Genomic DNA, 23,573 nt, shown 5'->3' with positions numbered 1-23,573 from the left:
GTATGTAGAGCCCAATCTAAGCAGGCTTTGGGGATGACTCGATTTCTCTACCTTTTGACCATCACTGCTTCCTCATTTGGAAGATGGAAACAATTCTTCATACAAAGTAGTAATACTGACATGAAAGTCTGCTGTGGAGAATGCTATAGCCTCCATTGGAGACTGACTTCTCAATCTTCAAGGACCTTTGAATAGCCAAATTGAAGTCTTCAGTGTGAGGGAAGGTGTTGAGCTGCTGGGGAGCATGTGAGTCAGGATATGGAGCACTCACTTCCTCAGCAGGTCAAGAAGAGCTGAGGCCTAGCAGGCTCCTGCTAATGACTTGTCTATCTCCACACACAGGTGATGGTTTTAAGAAACATGTTCAAACTGGCTCTTTACTATGTGGGAGCAGATAAGGAGAAAAAGTTGGCTTGGCTCTCTCTGGTGGTACATATTCCCGTGCCATAATGGACCAAGGTACTTTCAACACTGACCTGAAGGGTTCAAGAGGGTTGAACCACTGTTATGACATCCCACTTAATGGAATTCCATTTTTGTGTCTCACTTAGTTCTGTGGTCCACATGCTGATGTCTATTTGGAGTGCCTGGTTTTATAAGATATGCACACAGTCCCTAAATGTTCCTGAACAATGACTGTTATTCTTTACTGGGCTTGGGGCTTGCTCTATGCTAGATGCTCATGGGTTTTCTTCATTGTTAGTTCTAGCTGTGGTTTTGATGGCAATGCAAAGTTGGGTGAATGCCAGCCACTGCAGCATTCCTAGAGGGAAACACTGCTGCTCTCTCGGTTGGAGACATCAATGACTTCATTAACTTGCAGAGAAACCATGCTGGCCAGGGTTTTCTCTTCTGACATCTGGAGACCAAGGTGGAGAAAGTGCTCAAAGGGCCTCAGACTCCTTAACTTCAAACACAGGGAGCTCCAGTTCCTAGACTGCAGGAGACACAGCTGGCAACTGATGCATCACTGAGGAACCAGAGCAAATGTAATCAACTTGTGGGCTTCAAGAGGGCCCAGGGAGTGGTCCTTTGTCACCTGGCCCAAGAAACTGCCTTTCCCACAGGCAACTCACTGTTTCTCAGAGGAATGTTCTCCTCACAGGATTTTACCCAGCCCAGGAAGGGCTTTGGCTGAAATGGAGACTTTGATCTTTTAGTAACAAAAACATCAGAAAAAAAGCTGAATCAGTTGTTTGAGGCTTCAGGAAAAAAAAAAGCCTTCTGACAGTTTCCCCTCCCAGAGCTCAGCACAAGCCAGACAGAAGGCTCAGAAGGGAGCCTGCTCTCCAGGGCAGAGGCAGCATCTGTGTTCTGCAGGAGGCCACTCATTCGAGCTCCTTTCCTCTGGGTTTGAAGCCGTGGGCATCACTGTGACCTGCAGCACTCCCAGGCAGGTAGAACACCCAAGGCCTGGCCTGAGACAAGCCAGCAGACAGTGCCCGGGATGATGGCCACCCCAGTGGAGCTGCCCCAGCTGGCCTGTGTTTTCCCGACGGTCCTGCACCCTGAAGCAAGGCTAAGCAGGCAGGGGAGTCCTGTGCACAGCTTCTGTTTCAGTTCTGATAAAGCTCTTTCCTCTGTCAGAGAGGAATCTCATGGGATTCACTGTCTTGAAATATACGTGTACAGCCTGAAAACAACCTGCACTGCCACAAGTCAAATAAATGCCCAGACTGGAAAAGTCAGGGTTTTTCTTAGAAGATATTCTTTCCTTCGTCAAAGAAATTGCTGAGCACACTTTAGGCCTCAGGAGCTAGAGGCCTGGAAGGCTAAAGACCTTCCTTGCTCAGATTCTTGGTTAAAATGAGCCTGCTGGGGTCTTTGCTGAACACTGTCAATGGTAGTAAACCCAAGTCCCTCAGAAAGACATGCTACTGTGGCATGCTGGCACTATCAGCAACCTGACCACACACACTAAGAAGCATAAAATAGGAAACTGCATTTATTTCTGGGCCTGTGTCTGTTAGTTTACTTTCCTCTGTGTTCTGACAAAAGCCACTTAAGGATAGATTTGTTTTGGCTCACAGTTTTGGACTACAGTCCATCACAGAAAGGGAAGCATCCACCCATCCATCTTCCATCATCCAGGTTAGGGAGCTGCTCACATTGTGTCCACATTCAGGAATCAGAGTTAATGAATGTGAGCACTCAGCTAGCTTTCTCCCTTTTAATTCATCTTAGGAATCTCAGGACATTATTACATGGTCTTCCTATATCTGTTAACTCAGTTTAGAAACTCCTTACAGATATTTCCAGAATGTTCTTTCCTAAGTGATTCTATATCCCATGCAGTTAGCAAACAGTAGTAACCATTACACTCCCTGACCATTCATCTATCCACCTCTCCATCCACTACCCTTCCATTCATCATCAATCCATCCATCATCCATCTCTCCATCACACATCCATGCATCTATCATCCATCCATCATCCATCCATCCATCTGCCATCCATCCATCCAACCATCCATCCATCCATCCATCCATCCATCCATCCATCCATCCATCAATGTATCATTATCCACCATTCATTCATACACCAACTCACGCACCAGTCCATCCATCAATCCAGTGATCCATTCATCCTCTATCCAAGCATTTATTACTCAGTCCCTCCCTTCTTCACACGGTCTATCCACCCATCCATTCTCTGCCTTGTTCCAATACAGGGCCAATTACTGTGAGTTTCTTGATACCTAATGAGTAGAGAAAGAAGTTGAAACCGAACAAAATAGACAACAGAGAAACGGTAAAAAGAAAATGAAAGCAATGTGAAGTCAAGTTGATCTTTTATTGGAAATCTTCCATTAAGTTGAAAAGAAATAAAAAGAGAGAGGGAAGAGTCAAAACACAGTTCTCTGTATTTAAAAAATAAGTCTCAAGCAACATAATGGTAACAATTAATAAAGCATGCAGCTGTGAATTAATATTTATTTATTTATTTATTTATTTATTTATTTTTGAGACCACATCTCACTATGTAGTCTATGCTGTCCTCAGCTGTGGAATCAGTGGGATCAAGTCTCATGCTGGTTTCATATTGAAAGTAAATCAAACACATCTTTCAAAATCAAGATAATTTTCTGCTAGAAATATCTAAATTTATGTGGCTTTTTGCAACAGTGTTTATTTTAAACTTAAAATCACACCAAGAAAGGAATGCATTTTTTAAAATCATTATCAGAAAAAGCACACAGAGAGGGTGTGTTTGAAAGGAATCAGGGACATCTGTCACCATGAAGGTAGAGCTGTGCAGTTTTAGCAGGTACAAGATCTACTCTGGACACGGGCCTCGGTATGCCAGGACCGATGGGAAGGATTTCAAGTTTCTTAATGCCAAATGTGAGTCTGCATTCCTTTCCAAAGGAACCCTCGGCAAATTAACTGGACTGTCCTGTCCAGAAGAAAACACAAGGAAGGACAGTTGGAAGAAATTCAAAAGAAAGGAACCCGCTTGCAGTCAAATTCCAGCAGGCCATCACGGGTGCTTCTCTGGCTGATATAATGGCCAAGAGGAATCAGAAACCAGAAGTTAGGAAAGCTCAGCGAGAACAGGCTATCAGAGCTGCCAAGGAAGCAAAAAAGGCTAAGCAGGCATCAAAGAAGACAGCAATGGCTGCTGCCAAGGCCCCCACAAAGACAACCACTAAACAATAGATCGTGAAGCCTGTGAAGGTCTCTGCTCCCCGAGTTGGTAGGAAATACTAATTTGGTAGATGAGAGTTTAAAAATAAAGATTTGTCTTTAACTCAAAAAAAATTAAAGAAAAGAAAAAAGAAAAAAGAAAGAAAGAAAAAGAAAGGAATCAGATGTTGGAGTAGTTACTGGGTTTGCGTTGGGTCAGATCTCCCCCTCGTCGATGTGTCTCCATCTTCCTTTCATGTCTCTGTTTCTTTTCTGTGACAAAACACTCTGACAGAAGCTACTTAGCAGAATGGGGTGGGTTTATTCCTGCTCACAGTTCTAGGTAACCGTTCCTTATTACAGGACAATCACAGATGCAGGAGCAGGCTCATCTGGTCACATTGCAACCACAGTCAACAATAGAGCAGCCGGATTCCTGGACTACAGACAACTTTTTCAACCTCATGGGTCAGCACAGAAAAGAAGCTCTGTAGAGGCTTTCTGTCACCCGTGGGCAAACAGTTTCAGGAGGGAGAGACATGGGTTATGGCTTCAGCATTTCCTTAGTACCAAGCCCCATACCTGACTCGTGTAAGGATTCATAGTCAGTGTTTCCCCCCTGGCAGGCCCCTCAGTCTTCCTCAGGAGAGAGGCTGCCCCTTTCTGTGTGCACTAATAAACACAGTCCCACCTGGTGAAGGTCGGACTCCTGTGTCTTTCTGTCTTCCATCTCTGTATTCTACCTTAAAAAGGTAAGAGTCAAGCAGCAGAGAGCAAGGCATGCAGCTAGCACAGTCCAGAAATCTCAGCAAACGACACATAGGACCAGGCAAGACAAACTAAGGGACCAGCCAGTCAGATTCCAAGACCTTATGAATTTAACCCACGTCAGGCTTTCAGAGGGTGAACACACTCGAAGACAGAAGGTGCATCAGTAGGATGGGTGGGGGTGGGGATGCGGTGGAATTCCCACAGCTGAGTAAGACCCACAGGAGTCTGGACACAGTAGCCTGGCATATTAAGCTGTGTGCTGGCGAAGACTAAATCCTGCTTCATTTGTTTGAACTGTGGAATAAGGTAAACTTCAGTTTCTCTCTGTGTGACATTTTTCTTCACAGACGGAATCTTAAATGTAAATGTGGGTGTTGTGTGTGGTGGGAAGCATCTGTGTTATCTGAGAGCTTCAGTAACTAAGAGCAGCTGAAGCACAGAATGAGGACTTGAGCACTAGTGTGCTCTTGGGACAAGAGAGTGTCCACGGGACATTCACAAGTATGAAAACCTCAAGAGAGAGGCGAATCCTCAGTGAGAATTGGACATCCCAGGGGAGGGGAGGGGAGGAGACCCAGCAGTGATGGAAGTGGGTGGGAAGGTCCTGGGACTGCAGAGGGCTTTCTCCAATGGAGGTTGATGACAAAACCCCAGGGCAAAAGAAAAGGCAGTGCTCTGACTATGAATAGCAAACAGTACACACAGACTGGTTAGCACTTGATAATAGCAGCTTACCAGCTACTTTGGGGCTGTGACAGCACAGTGCTTTTCAGACCACCCTAGGATCACCTCAAGAGAGACAAGTAGGGGCCCATTCCAATATGTAACTTGAGGAGGGAAAGTTAAAGAACAGAGTTAGAGCTGTTCTGCTATTTAGACTTAGTGATTGCCTTTGTTACTATAGGAGTTCTCCATTGTGGAGTGCATTCAATGGGCTGGGTGCTTTCCCACGAACTTATGAGCTTCATTTTTAGAAGAAGCTACAATGTAGATCAAGTTTTTAATTTATATCACTTAATTAGGTAATTCTTTGAGTACACACACCCACACAAACATCACACACACACACACACACACACACACACACACACACACACACACCACACATTAAACAATTAGCAGAAACAAAGGACTCATAAGGAACAGTGTGTGTACAAACTGCCAACACCAGGGAGTCCCACAGGGAACTCGGTGCTAACATAAAGGGCGGCAGGCCCCGCTGGTGCTCTGCTTGTACTGGATGAGGCTCCCTTCATCCCCACACAGCAGAGCCACATCCTTTGGAGAGAACACTGCTGCTCTGCTGTCTTAACGATTGCATGGAATCCCCTTCTACAAATGAGCTATAATCTATTCAGCCAGACCCCTTTAAGGAATGTTTGGATGGCTGCCAATCCTTTGCTTTTAAACCCCATTGTGCAAGGGATACCATGATTTCACAAATGGTCAACTGCCCAGACTCAGCTTCTCAAATCTGATTCCAGCATATCCCTCGACGTCCTCATGGGGTTTGCTTTTCCAGCTCCAATCCTAAGCAAGGCCATATTTTCTCTCTACAGACAACTAAAACAATACATCGCTGTCTGTGGACAGGAGCAAAACTGGGACCCAGCTGTCTCAGTAGGCCAAACAATGAACATACTGTCATATGTAAAACAGTGCCCTCTTTTCACCGATTTCTAACAGTGTAATTGCCGTGCGATGGAGTTATTTTTATTTTATGATATAGTAAATATCTTTTCAATTTCTCATTTTAGCAAGCTGGGGAAATGAATAGAGTACTCAGTAAAGTGCTCGCCTTGTAAGTCTGAAGACCTGAGTTCACTCTCTAATACACATATTAATAAAGCAAAACAGCTGGGTGGGGCTAGAGCTGCCTTTAATCCCAACACTCGATGGGCAGATGCGGGCAGATCTCTGTGTGCCTGAGGCCAGCCTGGTCTACAGAGAGTATTCCAGGACAGCAGTGGCTACAAAATACACCATGAAGATTGAGAGGGAGAGGGAGAGGGAGAGGGAGAGGGGGAGGGGGAGGGGGAGGAGGAAGAGGAGGGGGGAGGAGGGGGGAGGAGGGGGAGGAGGAGGAGGAGGAGGAGGTAGAGAAAAAAGAGAAGAGAAGAGAAGAGAAGAGAAGAGAAGAGAAGAGAAGAGAAGAGAAGAGAAGATCCAAGCATGGTAGTGCACACTTCCAATCCCGGCACTGGCAAGATGGAGCCAGGCAAATCCCTGGGGCTAAATGGCCAGTCTAATGCTCTGACCAGGCCAACTGGTGTTGCCATTGGCAGGAGTCAGGGGCAGCATTTCTATACTCATGTCCTCAGGCCCCGCTCACCTGCACACAATCAAGGTTCAGGGTCCTCTCTCCCATGTGCTGCTGCTTCTAAGAGATTGGCCAGCTCATGGAATGACAAAGAGGGCACATATGTGTAAGCGGTGTTGATTGCTTTCCTGGGTGTGTACCCACGAAGAGTTCTCCAGCAGAGTGCAAACTGGTGCACAGGGCTCATCATGTGGTACAGCCCTGGACTTCACCCATCCGGCTGATTAAAACCATCTGTGTGTTTTAATTGGCATCTCAGCACTGTGCGTGCACCCAGGCATTTCTGGATGTTTATGGACTGGTGCTGTTTCTGTAAACCATGCATTCTTACCCCGTTTAATTTTCTATTGAGTAATTGAAGCACTTTTTTCCCTCTTGGCCACTTTTGGTCATAGATACTGGGAAGACTACTTTTTTATCTGGGAACAGTCAACCACCCCGACCCCTCATGATATTTTTTTCATCTTTACTTTGACACATGCTATTTCTTCTTTTGTATAAAATGTTTCAGAAAATCTATGTGTCCAAATTAACTAATTAATTGCATCTTTTATGACTTGAAGTTTACAAGCTATTTCAAAAAAAACCTTTTGTGTTGAAGTTTATGAGAAGGAAGTTTTCTCAAGTATCACACAATACACAGGAAAAGGAAAAGTTACTTGAAACAATGTATTTCTAGGTACGATTAGTCTCAGTGGGTGTCTGTGCTTGCTTTGTACAAGCTGCTTTTGCTTCATGAAGAAAACTGAAATGGGTCTGGGAGGTAGTGGTGCACACTTTTAATCCCAGCACATTGGAGATAGAGGCAGGAGGAGCTCTTCCAGTTTAAGGCCAATCTGACCTATGTAATGAATTTCAGGACAGCCAGGGATGTCATTGAAGGACCTCATGTCAAAAAAACAAAAAACAAAAAAGGAGAAAGGGAGGGTATGTGGGGAGGGAAAAGGAAGACCAGGAATGGTGTAGCCACACACTTCATTAGAAATGAGGTTTGCTGGAGCTTCCTAATAGGGAATATGGGGATGAGATGGTGAGGAGGGTGGAACTGAGGTTGAGTCATTCATTACCAGTGCAATTCATGAGTTCTAGTCATTCATTAGCAATGGAAGACAGTCTTGTCTCGGGTCCTTACCATTAACCACACGAGGGAGCCTGGCTCAGGTTGTGACCTAACTCAGGGACTGTGAAGACAGGAGTCAGTGTTTCCAACCTCCTGCTGACCCAAGGAACTCAATCCCAAGTGGCTGTGATGGATGAACCGGTCAGTCACAGGCTCTCCCTTATCCACAGTCCCAGGGAGAGCTCTCCAGGCTGCTCCATAGGCCACCCAATGCTGCCCTTGGCAGAGCACAGGGTCAGCTCTCCTGCTCTCCTGCCCTCAGGGCAGGCTCACCTCTACTCTAGAGTCCAGAGCCAGCTCCCAAGTGCTGCTCAGTCAAGGCTCTGGGTCCACTCTCCCAAGAGCTACAGCCTGGGAGGGACTGGGTGTGTCTCAGGGCGCGAAACAAAATAATTGGGACTAAGGAAAGGAAGAGATGGCAGAAGAATTGGTAACTGACGAAGGACTCTGTAAATATTTGTAAATAATTTTAAAAAATTTGTGTATGAGTGTTTGTGTGTGTGTGTGTGTGTGTGTGTGTGTGTGTGTGTGTGTGTGTGCGTGCACGTGCACATGTGTATATGTAGTACCCACGGAAGCCAGAAAAGGCCACTGGATCCTGGGGCTAGAGTTACTGATGACTGTAAGTCACCATGCGTGCTGGGTAACCTTGGTCCTCTGCAAGAGCAGCAATGGCTCTTTGTTACTGAGTCATCTCTCCAGACCCTGATAGGGAAGATTTTGAAAAACTGTTTTAAACATGGTGGTAGGCACCATTCAACACATGTGCAAACACTTCCAAATCTTATAGTTGTCTTAACTGTCAAGAATTATTAAAATGGACACATGTTTAAAGAATAATTTTTATTTAAAAATCCTAAGTTCTGAGAGGAGCAAAGGAGAATCCTTTCTGTTCCTCGCCAAACAACATCAACAATAAAAAGCTCCCAACTCTTGATTCGTTTTGTGAAAACATAGGAGAGAGCGACTTGATGGGGCATTACATTGTACCTTAATGAAAAATGTCCAGCCGGGACAAGAGGCAACCAGCTTTCCCCAGACTGCCATCGTCCTTGCCTCCTGTGCACATAGCACTCTCCAGCTGAGGTCCCTTTCAAAGGATGGGAATCGTCTGCCCCGTCTTCCTGTCAGGGCAGGTCCCCAGGTGGGACCCTGAGGAAGGGACCTGAAACTTCCAAAGAACGGAGGAACTTGTGCCACTTGATGCAAGCAAAGACAGTTTCTACCTGCCTGAGATTTTTATTACAAAGGTTGTTCAACTGGACAATTACAACTCGAGAATTGCCCAGAAATCCAAGCGTCCTCCTCCTTGCCAGAGTACAGTCTCTAAACACGACCACCACTGTCTGCTAGGTCATCTCTGAGAGTGCTGTCTCACCCAGATGAATACTTGGCCTAGGTAGGCTGTGACTCAGATGGTGAATAATGTGGTTCTCAACTATCCTATTTCTGCGACCCTTTAATATCGTTCCTTGAATTGTGGTGACCCCCTAATCATAAAACTATTTCTGGTGCTACTTCATAACTGTAATTTTCCTGCTGTTATGAATCCTAATCTAAGTATCTGTGTTTTCTGATGGTCTTAGGTGACCCCTGTGACTTGAACCCCAAAGGGGAACGACCTACAGGTTGAGAGCTGCTGATGTAGAAGAATGAGAGCTGGGCCTGTCAGGAGGGGCTCTGAGGGGTTTCCTGGGAGGAAGCCACCTAAGGGTCCAGGGTTGAGGACCTAGTGCTCTGCACAGAGGAACCCACCACACCCAGTCCAACAGTCTCTCAGAGAATTCCAGGGTCTGTCCAGTTTAGGCTGGATCTCAGAGGGCTGTGAGTGAGAAAGGGAGAGGCCCTGTTATAAAAACTGAAGGCCTTAGGAGCACAGTGTCCTTACTGAGCTCTTAGAATGTTCGTTGTCATGGCTCAGTGCTGGGTTCCTGCGTCCACGGCCCTGTCTGTCCATGCTCGTGGCCTCAGTCATTTTAGACTCCTAGGTCTGTGCAATGGTTGTCTCACCATTGCTAGCTGTGCTGAGAGAGCAGAGACTGGGCTGACAGATGAGGCGATTGAGGATGCAGAGCCACTTTGAGGCCTTTGGGCATCCATAGAGGCGATACCGGAAGAGGGGGCTCTGCCTTGTCACTGGTGACAGTGAAGCATGCCGGTGAGGCACCTGAAGGAGTAACAAATTTGACAGAAGGGACAGGAACTCCCAGCGCCCAATCCTATGGAGGCCACTTAGAGGCAGACTATGACCAGCACACAGTGGTCCAGCATGTAAGGACCCCATTAGGACACATGACCTTCTTGGCCCTGAGGTGGGCCCTATTACCCAGTGCTTCCTGGGGCCTTGGAATGCCACAGGGCCAATTTCCCTATGTGAAGAAGATGCAGAAAAATCTACGAGGTCATCTTTCACAAACAGCTATTTTATTCTCAGAGTCGGATAAACACATTGAGAAGACATATATTCTCCACTAAGAGTGAGGCGAGAACTTGTGCCAAGAGGAGGTGTGTGATGTGACCCTGGTCGGCAAAAGGGCTCTGGTCTTTACCAGCTTTGGACTGGTTTTCAACCTCCACCAGGAAGAGTGATGCCTTTGAGGTGCTCTCTTGCCACCTGGCATCTCTTCATTTGCTTTCATCCTTCCACAGCTGACCTGGAAGGTGACAGCTCTCACAGCGCTCCCTTCTGCAGGTCCGTGTCCACACGTGGGTCCACTTCAATACTGGGACTGCAGAGATGCAGCATCCGGCATCCTCTAGTGATCTTCTAAAAGGCAATGACACATGTGAGAGGGACTCTGGGACCTCTGCTGGACAGGGCATCTCTCCAGCTGTGGTCACCCTGTTCCAAACTGCTCTCCAAGCTTCTCGGAACCTCTTCCCCTCATCTCCTAGCCCCCACCCCATACCACCCTCTCCTCCCTCAGCATCTCCTTCTCTTCCTTCTCCAACTTCATCCTCCTACATTGGTTAGTATCCTGCTGTCTCTTTCTAGTTGAATGTATTTTAGTATTCCCATGAGCAGGATGAACATGGGAGTTACTGTCGGCAATGACAGATGTGCTGGTAGCTTAGACTTAACCATCGTCCCACGGTGTTTTAGACCTAGCTTCCCCGTGCATCGTCCCATAGACATACACACTATGATAACCTGCCAGTTGACTCAGACACGAGCAAAATAGATACAAATTCAGCAATGTACCTGGGCAGTGTTGGATGCTTGCTCTCTGGATTCCTTCCATGTTCTTCATTTCTGGGGAACAACTCTGTTGTGCCCCAGGGGAGGTTTTTTTCTGGACGGAATGCAGCAACACAGGTTCATCAGGCCATTTCGGATGTTCTTGAGCCACCCCCTAAATCTTTTGGGCCAGGGCCTGCTTGCGACAGGCTTAACCTCTGCTGAGTCACTGGATTTGTCTTCTGTGCTTTCAGTGTTGATGGTCTTCTTGCCTCTGCTGTGCACTGAAGAAAAGCAGGGGTCACTAATAGAAATTCTGTGGGTTAGCTCCACTGTGGGTGCTATCTGACGTGGCCTGCAGAGAAGACCGCCAGGCCAACTGGCCCTCTTGACTAATCGATGACTAGGAGTCTGGCCGAGGTCAGAACCTTGACTATCGGAGGATGACCCGAGCCATCTAGGCTCGCTTCCTCGACTTCTGAGCCCTCGCACTGAAGTAGCAGGGTAATCAAGGGTCGGGAATGGGGTCATGCATGGATGAGGCCGGGTTGGGTTGTCACACTCCTGAAGAGCCTGCTTTTCCAATAGGTAATAACAAGCCATACTTTGGTTGAATTTCTTCTGATCGAGGGAGTCTTTAACCTCTTGGGCTTCAAATCCAATGTCCTGCATTGCTCTAAGAATGGCTGGGTCTGGCCTGAGGGGGATGAGTTCCTTACAAGGTTGTGGGAACCCCTCTGAGTCTATCTTAAGCCAGGGATGAGTCAAAAGATCAGGAATTGTGGGCCTCTGCTGGGAGTTCACTTTCAATAAAAGACTCAGCAGGTCTTGTAGCTCTTCTGACAGGCCAGGTGGGACAACGTACGTCCCTAACACAATTTGCCTTCGGAGTAGCGGTATGCTGGCAGCCTCAAATGGGACCTTTCCAACTGTCATATAATAAAGAATTACTCCTAGGGCCCACACGTCGACCTTGGGGCCCTCATAAAATTTCCCGAGTAACAGCTCAGGAGCAGAAAATGCATAAGTCCCATAGGGCGTTCTCAACTTTTGCCCAGGCCGCACTTGAGTGGCAGAACCAAAATCAATGATTTTAATTCTTCCCTTGGTATCGACTAACAGATTATCGGGTTTAAGGTCCCGGTGTATAATGCCTTCTTCATGGCAGTATCCCACAGCACTTAATAATTGTCTGAATATGCCCCGTGCTTCATCCTCCTGCAGATGGCCAGCCTCTTTGATGTGAGAATAAAGCTGGTTCCCCTTGGCCAACTCCATGATGAGGTATGTTATCTTTTCAGTGTCAATGACTTGTATGAGAGATACAATATTTGGGTGGTTGATCCTCATCATGATTTCTACCTCAGATGTGACCTGCTGGCACCACTGTTGTCTCTTGAGGAGCATTTTGACAGCCACGGGGGTACCTGTGAGGCGGTGCACGGCCAACTTCACGGCCGCGTGGAAACCATGGCCGATGGTATTCAAAACCAAATATTGAGAGCAGAAACTCTCTGTGCAAGAGCTGCCCTGAGATCGGAGCCTTTCTGACTCCCGTTTGCTCCCGAAGCTCATTGGAGGTAACAGAGTATAAATGCTACCTAAGAGGAAGGAAAAAGAAATAAAGGGAAGAAAGAAAGCTAAGATGGAAAGTAAAATAGTGAAAAATAAGAAAAACAGAAAACTAAAACCAACCAAAACAACAACAGAAACCCTCAAAAGTAAAACAACGCACAAAGCCAAGGAAATCCTAAGTAAAAAACTACATACTAGTCACTAGGAGGGAGGAGCACAGCTCAGCCACACTAAGATCAACATCACTGATTGTGTAAGAAAAAGAATGTACAATGAAATGAACGATTAAAGAAATTAAAACTATTAACAGTTAGAAAACCCAAGCTACAGAAAATGAAATGAAACAAAATCAACCTCCAAACAAGCAAAACTATATAAAAGCTAAATACCTAGAGATTAAAACAAAATAGAACGCACTCATCAAAACTCCTAGAATATAGAAAGTAATAAAGAGACAACTCTAAGGGAACGTCCCAGTGAACAATTGGGATTAATTGAGATAGGGGTCTTCAAAGGGTTTTTCTCACAAGTCATGCATGGCTAAGGAATGTATGGCTAAGAAATATATATGTATATGTTCACCATCTTGGGCCATTAGGGAGATGAAAACTAAAACTAGTTTGAGACTTCATCTTATTCTAATCAGAATGGCAAAGGCAACAATGCTGGGGTGGATGTGGGGGATGGAGACCCTCATGCACAGTCCGTGGGAGGATATAAACTGAGGTGGCCACTGTAGAGTGTGGGGGTTCCTCAGAAAACTAGGTGTGCCACCTGATACAGCTACGCCATTCCTGGGATATACTCAAGGAACAATATTTCCTGCTGCAAAGACACTTGTTCATCCATGTTCACTACTGTTTCATTTGTTCACGGTGCAGGGAATGTAGACAGCCAAGGTATCCGTCCAGCTGATGAATGACTAATGCGAGTGTGGTACCTACACACAGTGGAATGTCATTCAGATGTAAAAGAAACTGAAATTATCAAGTTTCCAACTAAATGCTTGGAGCTAGACAAGGTTACACTAAGTGAGCTCACCCAGACTCAAAATAACAAACACAGCATGTTCTTACTCATATGCACATCCTTGCAAGAAGTCTTCAGATTTAATAGTACAACTCTCATATCTCAGAGAAAGTTCTTGGTGCAATTGCACAGAAACTCATAGCTGCTAAAAGACTGGAGAATACCTGTTGACAAAGTGCTCAGGCAAAACAGGTGTGGGGGGTGTGTCCACATTCCCTCCCTCCCTCCCTCCATGGCTCAGGGACTATAATGGAAAACAAGGGCAGAGACATTGTAAGATCCTGGGGTTGGGAAGAGACGTATCAAAATATCTTCTCAACACAAGACCACCTCATTCATAAACTCCCAACAGCTGTGACTGCCTGCATCAGATCTCCACAAAATCAAGCAGTCCTGCATGACTAACCCAGAGTGGGAACATTGACAGTTGACGACACATAGGGAAGAGAGTCATTCCCCACACTCAGGAACACAGGACACCAGGTTATTAAAAAACCATGAATTTGTGGGTTGTGGCAGGTGACTGTGAAGATGGATGTGGGAGGAGTTGGTGAAGGATGCAGGGAGTGAAGAGGATCCAAATACATTCAATGGAAGATGAAATTCTCCAAGAATTTATATAACATTTACAAACCACAAATAATCACAAACTCAAATCCCCAGTTAGAGTAAAAACAGCAATAACCAAAACTCCCATGCATAAAGAATCCTATGAGAGGTACCCAAATCCCATGGGGGAGACAGCTGGACTCTCAGAAGTGAGGAGAATTCTGGGAGCATGGGGGAGGCCACCACTTCTCCTCACGTTCCTGGCAGAAGAGGAACCTGCCTAGAGCCCTGTGCACCCAGGATCCTAGGAGCAGTCAGGCAGTCTCTCCCTGTGCAAGAATTGAAAGCCATTCACAAGGGGCGAAGACACACTAGAGAGCAGTTCTAAGACCATCAGTTCTGCTCCAAGGGTCCTGCCTGAAGCCCTCAGGACACACCAACCCAGGAGCAGTCTGTGATAGAACCCTTTCAGTTCCTGCCTCCAACCAGAGCTGAGCCAGTCCCAAAGCTCTCTGTACCCAGAAATGACCGTGTGAAAGCCAGTCTCCAGGATTGCTGATACACAGGCTTACAGGAGGGTCAAGCCACTGTTATCGTCAGCAAGACCAGATAACACCAGAGACAACCAGATGGCAACTGAAAATTGCAGCAACCTAAGGATAATAGGGATGGAAGAGAGAAAGATTCCCAACTTAAAGGGCCAGTAAATATCTTCAAAAAATAATTGAAGGTAACATCCCTAACCTAAAATAAAAGATGCCCATAAACATCCAGGAAGCCTAGAGAACTCCAAATAGATTGGACCACAAAAGAAACACCAAATGCACAAAACAAAGACAGAATATTAAAAGCAGTAAGGGTAAAAGGTCACGTAACATATAAAGGCAGACCTATCAGAATTGCCGCAGACTCCTCACCAGAGACCTTGAAAGCCAGAAGATCCTGGGCAGATGTCAAACAGACCCTAAGAGAACACAAATGCCAGACCAGGTTACTGTATCCAGCAAACTTCTCAACTACGATAGCTGGAGAAAAGAAGATATTACATGGCAAAACCAAATTTACACAATATCTTTCCACAAATCCATCCCTAAAAAGGATAACAGATGGAAAACTCCAACACAAGGAGCGAAACGACCCCTTAGAAAAAGGAAGAACGTAATCCCCTTGCAACACACACAAAAGAGAGCCACACAAACATAATTCCACCTCTCGCAACGAAAGCAACAGGGGACAGCAATCACTGTTCCTTAATATCTCGTACCAGCAATGGACTCAATTCCCCAATAAAAAGACGTAGTCCAACAGACTGGACATGTAAAAGACGACCCAGAATTTTGCTGCATAGAGGAAACATACCTCAGTGTCAAAGACAGCCTCTACCTCAGAGTAAAAGTCTGGAAAACAATTTTCCAAGCACATGGTCCCAAGGAACAAGCTGGAGTCGCCATTCTAACGTCTAACAAAATTGACTTTCAACCAAAAGTTATCAAAAAACTTTCATATTCATCAATGGAAAAATCCACCAAGATGAACTCTCAATCCTGAATATCTCTGCTTCAAATGCAAGGGCACCTATATTCATAAAAGTATACTTAGTCAAGCTCAAAGCACACATTGCACCTCACACAATAATCATGGGAGACTTCAACACCCCACTCTCATCAATGGACAGATCATGGAAACAGAAACTAAACAGAGACATAGCTAGTCTGACAGAAGTTTAGGAACCAAATGGATTTAACATATTTATAGAATATTTCATCGTAAAACAAAAGAATATACCTTCTTCTCAGTACCTCAAGGTACCTTCCCCCAAACTGACCATATAATTAGTCACAAAACAGGTCTCAACAGATACAAGAAGATTGAAACCGACACTAGCACAAAATTCTCCAAATTGTAAACATAAGAAAAACAAAAGAATTAAAAAAAAATCAACAACTCTGAAAGCCAAAAACAATCCAAGCAAAGAAAACCAGAAAATAAAATCAGAAGCATAAAAGGTTAAAACTCAAATAATCCCTGGGTCATGATGGTCCATACCTTTCCTCCCAGCACTCAGGAGGCAGAGGCAGGAAGATCTCTGAGTTTGAGGCCTGCCTGGTCTATAGAGAAAGTTCCAGGGTACTCAGGGCTAAGCAGAAAAACCTATCCTTAGGAAAATAAACAACGAAAAAACCCATCCCAAGCACAAACCCAAACCCTCCAATATCCCCAGGCTAGGGAGATAGTTCAGTAGTTAACTAGCAAAACTCAAGGGAAAATGTTCTGATCTTTAAAACTAATATAAAAACTGTCAACTGTATAATTTTAATTTTGGATTATGAAGTAGATCAAAGACCTCAACATAAAATCAGACACACTAAATGTAATACAAATAGTATTGAGAACTCATTGGTTCAGGAGACAACTTCCTGAACACAACACCAATGGCTCAGATACTAAGATCAACAATGGGACCTCATGAAACTGAAATCTGAAGTGTAGAGGACACTGTCTTTAGGACAAAACAACAGCCTAAAGAGTGTGGAAAGATCTGCATGATCCTACATCTGACAGAGGGCTAATATCCAAAATACATAAAGGAGCCAAGAAGCTAGACATTGTGAATGCAAACAACCCAATTGAAAAGGGGCACAGAGCCAGAGAATTGTCAAGTGAGGAATCTCTAAAGGCTGAGAAGCACTTAAAGAAAAGTTCAACGTACTTAGTCATCAACGAAATACAAATCAAAATGACTCTGAAATTCCATTTTACACCCATCAGAATGTGTAAGATCTAAAACTCAAGTGACATCACATGCTGTTGAGGATATGGAGCAAGAAGAACACTCTTCCATTGTTGCTGGGAGTACCAACTTGCACAACCACTCTGGAAATCAAATTGGCCGTTTCTTAGAAAATCGGGAATAGTTCTAACTCAAGACCCACCTATACCACTCCCAGGCATATACCCAAAAGATGTTTCACCATACCACAGGCAACTTCCTCAACTGTATTCATAACAGCCTTATTCATAACAGCCAGAAACGTGAAACAACCCAGATGTCCCTCAATGAAGAATGGATAAGAAAATGTGGTTCATTTACACAATGGAATATTACTCAGCTATTAAAAGGAGGACACTGTGAAACTTGAACGCCAATGATTAGAAACTGAACATGTCATCCGGAGTGACGTAACCCAGACCCAGAAGGACAAACCTAGTATGTATACACTTATAAATGGATATTAGCTACAAAGTGCAGGATAACCATGCTATAATCAACAGACCCAAAAAAGCTAAATAAGGATGACTCAAGGCAGGATACTTGAATCTCATTCAAAAGGGAAATTCAAAAAGTTGAGTGGAGGGAGGGAACTGATGGGGAGAGGATTGGGGAGAAGAACAGGGCAGGGCACAGAGGAAGGAGAAAGGAGAAGGCTGGGTTTGGGCAATGCATCTCTGGCATGAAGGAGACTGGGGGTGGGAGGCTCCAGGGAGTCTCTTAGAGTGATGCTAGCTGAGCCTACTAGCAGCTGGGGTTGGAGAGACTGACATACCCATGTCCTGTAGGTAGAAAGGATTTTCACTAGGGGAAGGGGGACACTAACCAACCCACAAAACCTTCAACCCAAAACTTGTCTTACTTATAAGATGTTTAGGGATAAAGGTGGAGCAGAGATTGAAGGAAAGTCCAACTAATGATCAGCCCAACTTGAGACCCAGCCCATGGGACAGAGCATTGTTAATTATATTCTATGACTTGCACACAGGACTTAATATGTCTTCTGCTCCTAACAATTGGAGCAGAGCTTGTCTCTTACTCTGTTGCCTGCCTTCGGATCCCTTTCCCCTACATGGGCTGTTTTTTCTGGCCTCAGTGGGTGAGGATAAACTAAGTCCTGCTAGGAATTGATGTTTCAGGGCAGAGTTATACCCAAGGGGTTGCCCACTTCTTCTCTGAGAAGGGAAGGGAATTATAGGAAGAGGGGCATGTGAGCTGGGAGTAGGAGGAGAGGAGAGAGGGAGAGGGTATGATTGGGATGTAAAGTGAATAAACAAATAAACTTAAACCAAAATATGCTTACCTTAGAAACAATGGCCAAGCTGACTGCCGGCCTCAAAACTTTTCCTCACACAGGTGTTCTCACACCTACAACTAGTGCACCAACAGGGCACAACAGACACTCACACACAGTTGGGCACACACACACACCCACACTCACAGATGCACCCACAGTCACCACCAAGTATACCAACACACACACACACACACACACACACACACACACACACACACAAAAGCAACCGTCCACACAAACACTGACCTAGACACACATACACAAGCTACACACAAATCAATCAAATGCAAAATCCACACACTGCTCACTAGATCCACCAAAATCACCAAAGTCTCCACTCCACCACTCCTCTAAACGCACTCAAGGAAATCCAGGCCTGGCTACAGCTTAACATCTGTTGGCTGGACCGCCTCACAGTCGCTCCTCATGAGGTCACAATAGGACCTGTCCTTGCATGGTTGGGAAGGACTCCAAGGCTCTGGCTTAGGTTGGCTATGGGGAGCCTTTAGGCTTTTAGAAATCAAAGCCTGCAGGATGGTTTGCTGTCCTTAGTTCTCTGTTTGAAGGCTTGCTGTGCCTCCTGCTTTAAAATCCTTATGTCTACCTTCCATAGGTCCCTTTTGCATTTCAACTATGGGTTTAAGAATAAACTACAGATACATATATATATATATATTAATTATATACACACACACGCGTGTGTGTGTGTGTGTGTGTGTGTGTGTGTGTGTGTGTAATCTTCTCTTTAAGACGGAGGTGGCTGCTGCCTTTCTGACATTACTCTATCCACTTTAATACCTGTCGCCAGCCATCTTACATTATTACAGAAGACCTTTCTCATGCCCAGCTAATCATTAACTGCATATCGCACTAAGTTGTGTGGTCTGTTGTTCCTGGAAATTACCCTAACCTGTGCCCTCCTTTAGGGCCAATCATAGTTAAGGTCAGTTAGAATTGCTTTGTATGCTAGCAACAATAACCTTGGACCCGAACCAACCACCCAACTGCCTGGGAAGACTTTCGGCACCTGTGTATGAGCTCTTAGTTGCTAAGAGCTTCTGTGGTTTTGCCTTTCATACTGCAGTCCTTGGAAATAGGGTTGCAGTCTCTACTCCCCTGTGTGACATGTGTCCCTGACCAATCAGTCCCAGGATATATGTTCCATAAACTGTCCCTGCTTGACTGAAATGGCTGTCTGGTTTGTGGAGTGATTCCTGCACCCCAACACTGCTCATGAGACATAATAAAGAAACTTATTACTACCTGTAGGGTGACAGGAAGATGCCTTCCTCACAGCTTCCAAGGCTTTTGATTCTCATCTGCCCTGCAAAGTGTGAAGACCTGATTTTGAACCCATGCGAAAGTTGAGCACACACCTGTAATATCTGAGCTTTTAGGAAGCAGGAAAAGCAGGAGAAACAGAAATTTGCCTGGGAGCTTGTCGTTCAGGCAGCCTGCCATGTGCAACATCAAACCACACACCTAGTTCCAAACAAGGTAAGATAAGGTCTGACAAAAATGTCCTCTAACCTCCACACACATGGTGGGACACATCCATAACAGTGTACATACAAGATTGCTTCATTCTTTTCTCTTCTCTTCTCTTCTCTTCTCTTCTCTTCTCTTCTCTTCTCTTCTCTTCTCTTCTCTTCTCTTCTCTTCTCTTCTCTCTCTCCCTCTCTCTCTCTCTCTCTCACACACACACACACACACACACACACACACACACACACACACACAAGCACACACATACCACACCACACACATTCCCACCCTTTATTACAAACACACAAACTTACACTCACACGGACACACAGAATGGGTGAGTATACGCAACACTATACAAAAACAACAACACAAACACTCTTTAGGAACTATGATTTTCTAGTAAAACTTTCCTTCAAAGTTGAGGAAGAAAACTAAGAAACTCCCACAGATGAAGACCGATTTAAAGGATTTCAGAATCTCAAGAAGAAATAAAGAACAGGTGATCCCCGGACAATCCCCAAAGGCAAGGTGAACTTCTGCTTCCTCCAAGATGTGAGAGATGCCATGTTATATGACCACAAACAGCAGTGCCACCGAGGCTCATGTACACAGACATCTCCTTCATTGACATCAGTAACTGAAGAAGTTGGTCAGGGCTGTCAAAATAGCAGTAATACAGTTCACATAGGATTGGTAGTATTTTAGCATTTTCGGTATGATCTCCATGGTAACAAAGAAAAAAAGAACCAAGCCCCAGATTAACAGAAAGGAAGAGAAAGTCAAGCATTTCATTACAAAATACCCAACACAGCACAAAAGGCAATAATCAGGGAAGAGAGAAAAAGCTGTAAGGCTAATGAAGAATACAGGAATGCTTCTTTGGTGGCTAGTGCATATTATCTCTGTCTCTCTCTCTCTGTCTCTCTCTCTCGCTTGCTCTTGCTCTCACTCTTGCTCTCTCTCTCTTGTTCTGTCTTTCTCTCCATCCATCTCTCTCTCTCTCTCTCCATCCTTCCATCCCTCCCCTCCCCCTCTTTACACACACAGGTTGGCAGGTTTTTGTAGAAAACCAAGTCCATCCTGAGTGTAGGGCTCACTTTAAATATTAAGGTCCAATGATGGAACAGGCGTGTATGAGGACAAGGAGCTCTGTGCAACCTGGAACAAGAAGGAACAGAGTGGTTATGCTGACACAGTTAAAATAAACTCTCAATCACAGTCTGTGACAGCCAGGTCACAGGACTCAGGCTGCTGTGTTATTTGTGAGCACCCAGTGCAGCCAGAAGCTAACTATTGAGCACTGACTGGCCCAAACCCCAAAAGGGTCTCTGTTTTTCAGAGTGCTGGGGGCAGTGCAGTGTGTAGCACTTTCCTTCTGAAGACTCTTCTGGGGTTTTGAGTCCCCTGTAGAGGACCCTCATGGCTGCAGACACTAAGCCTGGGAGGAAAGATCCTCATCTGTAGAGTTCATTGAAAGGCCTGAGAGCAGAAAAGGAAAGAAACAGCAAAATGTGCCCCTTCTGCTCACTGTGGTTCAGTTTCTGCCTTTGCAGCTGAGCTCAGGTACCCTGGAGTCCTCCCTAGCCTGAGTCAGTGATCTCAAGTTCAAGTCCCAGCCTCCTGGTTTGTAGTATCAAACCCAGCACAGTGTCAAGCCATGGGAGATGTGAACACTATCTAGGCCTTGCTGTTTGCATCTGAGTGGTGCTGTTGAGCACCAGAAGAAGCAAGGGCTACAAGGTCATGTAGAGTACTGACAGGCACTGGGCTACTAGTGACTATTAAGTCACCCTTCACCCCCACCAAGGTGTTCAGGGACATGCAGCCTTGAGCTAACCTTCCTCCCAACCTCGATTTTCTGATCCCTCTAGCTCTATATTTTGGTTCTGCAACACCTCCTAGCCTCTCCTCAGACAGTTGTATCTCTGAAAGAGAAGGTAAATTGCCCTTCACCAACCCCTCCTTTGAAAGATGTCCTTTCTAATACACAGTGGCACCGCAGAGACTGGAACAGAACGAGACCGCCCTTCACGGTGGCATGGTCAGAGCAACAGGGTTTGCTGGTTCCCTGAGCAGCAGCCCTGAGTCCGTGTGAGCACTGGATCCTGGAGACCTGCATTCAGAAGGAAGATGGGACAGAACGAGTTAGACTCTTTGGCATGCTCTCCATCCTGTCCTTAATTCACCCAGTGCCACAGGACAATCAGAGACACATTACTGACTTGTATTAGACCTTTATATGTTGTTTCCAGTTAGAAAGGAGACATTTGTGTTGTCTCAAGCATTCTGCAAGCACTGGTTGACTTAATGTACCATTGGTCAGGAAGGTGGTGTGGTGCACAGCCAAAAGCCTAAGTACCCAGTCCCCAAGCCTGCAGTATCCTGTGGAACTGGGAATGTCCCCATTCTGCTGTGCTGGCACAGGCCACTCACAGGTCTAGAAGGGCAGAAAAACATCCACTAGGTTCACAACATAGAGGGTAGGTGCTCAAGTGTCCTCTCTACCCCACACCTCCTGATTCCTTGGCCACAGCATGGGCTGAAAACAAGAAACACCCTAAGTTGCTAACATGGCATCCAGAGGGTTCTTCCCACGGATACGACATCTACTGGCCTCATGCTTACTATCGTGCCTATTGGAGTGGACAAGCCAGAGTGCCTTACAGCATTTACATCTGCATACCATGCTCTGCCTTTCCATACTCCAGGACCTGTAACTCTTCTGAGTCCTCAGTTCACTTCCCTGAGATGTGGCCTTGGTGTTCCTTCTACACAGGCACTGGCCCTGTTGTGAAAGTAGCTAAAAGACCAGACCACAGTTGACTGTAACACAGAGGGTAGTCATGCCCAAGCCTATCATACCCTGACTGCACAAGCCGCCTTTAAAAATCTCTTCACTCATTTTGGTGTTTCTATATACATGTGTGCATGGCAGGCATGTGTGTAGAGTGAGGTGTGCATGCATGTGTGCATATAGGTACAAATGTCACGTGTGATGTGCACAGTGTATATATGTCTGTGATATATGTAATGTGCATGCACATCTGACACGTGATGTGTATGATGTGTGGGTTTAGGAATATGGAAGATATATATATGTATATATATATATATTTGTATAGTGTGTGTGTGTGTGTGTGTGCATGCGTGAGTTTGTGTATGTGTGTTGTGCACTGTGAACATCTGATGGGGTCCTTTTCTTCTCATACTAGCTGGCCTGCTGCAGAAAGGAAACAGGTCTCCCCAGGAGAGTCTAAGCATCCAGCCGTCCAGGGATGGGCCTGCACATGAACATAGTCTGGCCAGAAACGCCCTCTAAGCTCTTAATAAAGAACATTCTCATTCCAGAAGAAGCAAGAGAAAACTGAAAAGAAGCCAGACAGCAAACTGAGCTTCCACCACAGAAAATTCTTATATGGGAAAGCTCCCAATTCCCTGAGAGTGAGATGTTTACGACCCCACTGCCTGCTCTGGAAGCAAACCCACTCCCCTGCTGAAAATTGGGGCCTTCCTGTAATCTCCTACCCTGAAGACAGGCAGAGGGAGAGTGGCTGGGATCAGGATGTAACCTGAATAAAGAATACATTATGGGAATTTAAAAAGTTAGTCTGGAAGTTGGAAAAATTGCTCAGTGGTTAGGAGCACTGAATGCTCTATCAGAGGTCCAGAGTTCAAATCCCAGCAACTATATGGGGGCTCACAAATATCTCAAATGAGACCTGATGCTGTATCTGGTGTTTCTAAAGACAGCTACATTGTACTTACATATAACAAATAAATAAACAAACAAACAAATGAATTACCTGGTCTTAATTTTAGAGCAAGGAGTAAAATGTCCTGAGATTAAATT

General features: G+C 45.3%; 1 protein-coding gene and 1 pseudogene across 1 annotated transcript; one reads left to right on the top strand and one right to left on the bottom strand.

Moving 5' to 3' along the window:
* The first annotated feature begins 3,232 nt into the window (after positions 1-3,232).
* Positions 3,233-3,710, top strand: LOC134484148 (large ribosomal subunit protein eL24-like; annotated as a pseudogene).
* A 6,529-nt stretch (positions 3,711-10,239) lies between these two features.
* Positions 10,240-18,643, bottom strand: LOC134485001 (sperm motility kinase 3A-like). The gene is made up of 3 exons (XM_087598751.1): positions 18,242-18,643; positions 11,040-12,616; positions 10,240-10,604 (listed from the first exon to the last, which is right to left on the bottom strand). Exon 2 carries the CDS (start codon positions 12,588-12,590, stop codon positions 11,085-11,087), a length of 1,506 nt encoding a protein of 501 aa, XP_087454877.1. The 5' UTR covers positions 12,591-12,616; positions 18,242-18,643; the 3' UTR covers positions 10,240-10,604; positions 11,040-11,084.
* Between the last annotated feature and the right edge of the window lie 4,930 nt (positions 18,644-23,573).

This window comes from Rattus norvegicus, chromosome 1 (assembly GCF_021556685.1).
Source record: "Rattus norvegicus strain SHRSP/BbbUtx chromosome 1, alternate assembly SHRSP_T2T, whole genome shotgun sequence".
NCBI classification, from domain to species: domain Eukaryota; kingdom Metazoa; phylum Chordata; class Mammalia; order Rodentia; family Muridae; genus Rattus; species Rattus norvegicus.
This window is presented reverse-complemented; position numbering and strand designations above follow the sequence as displayed.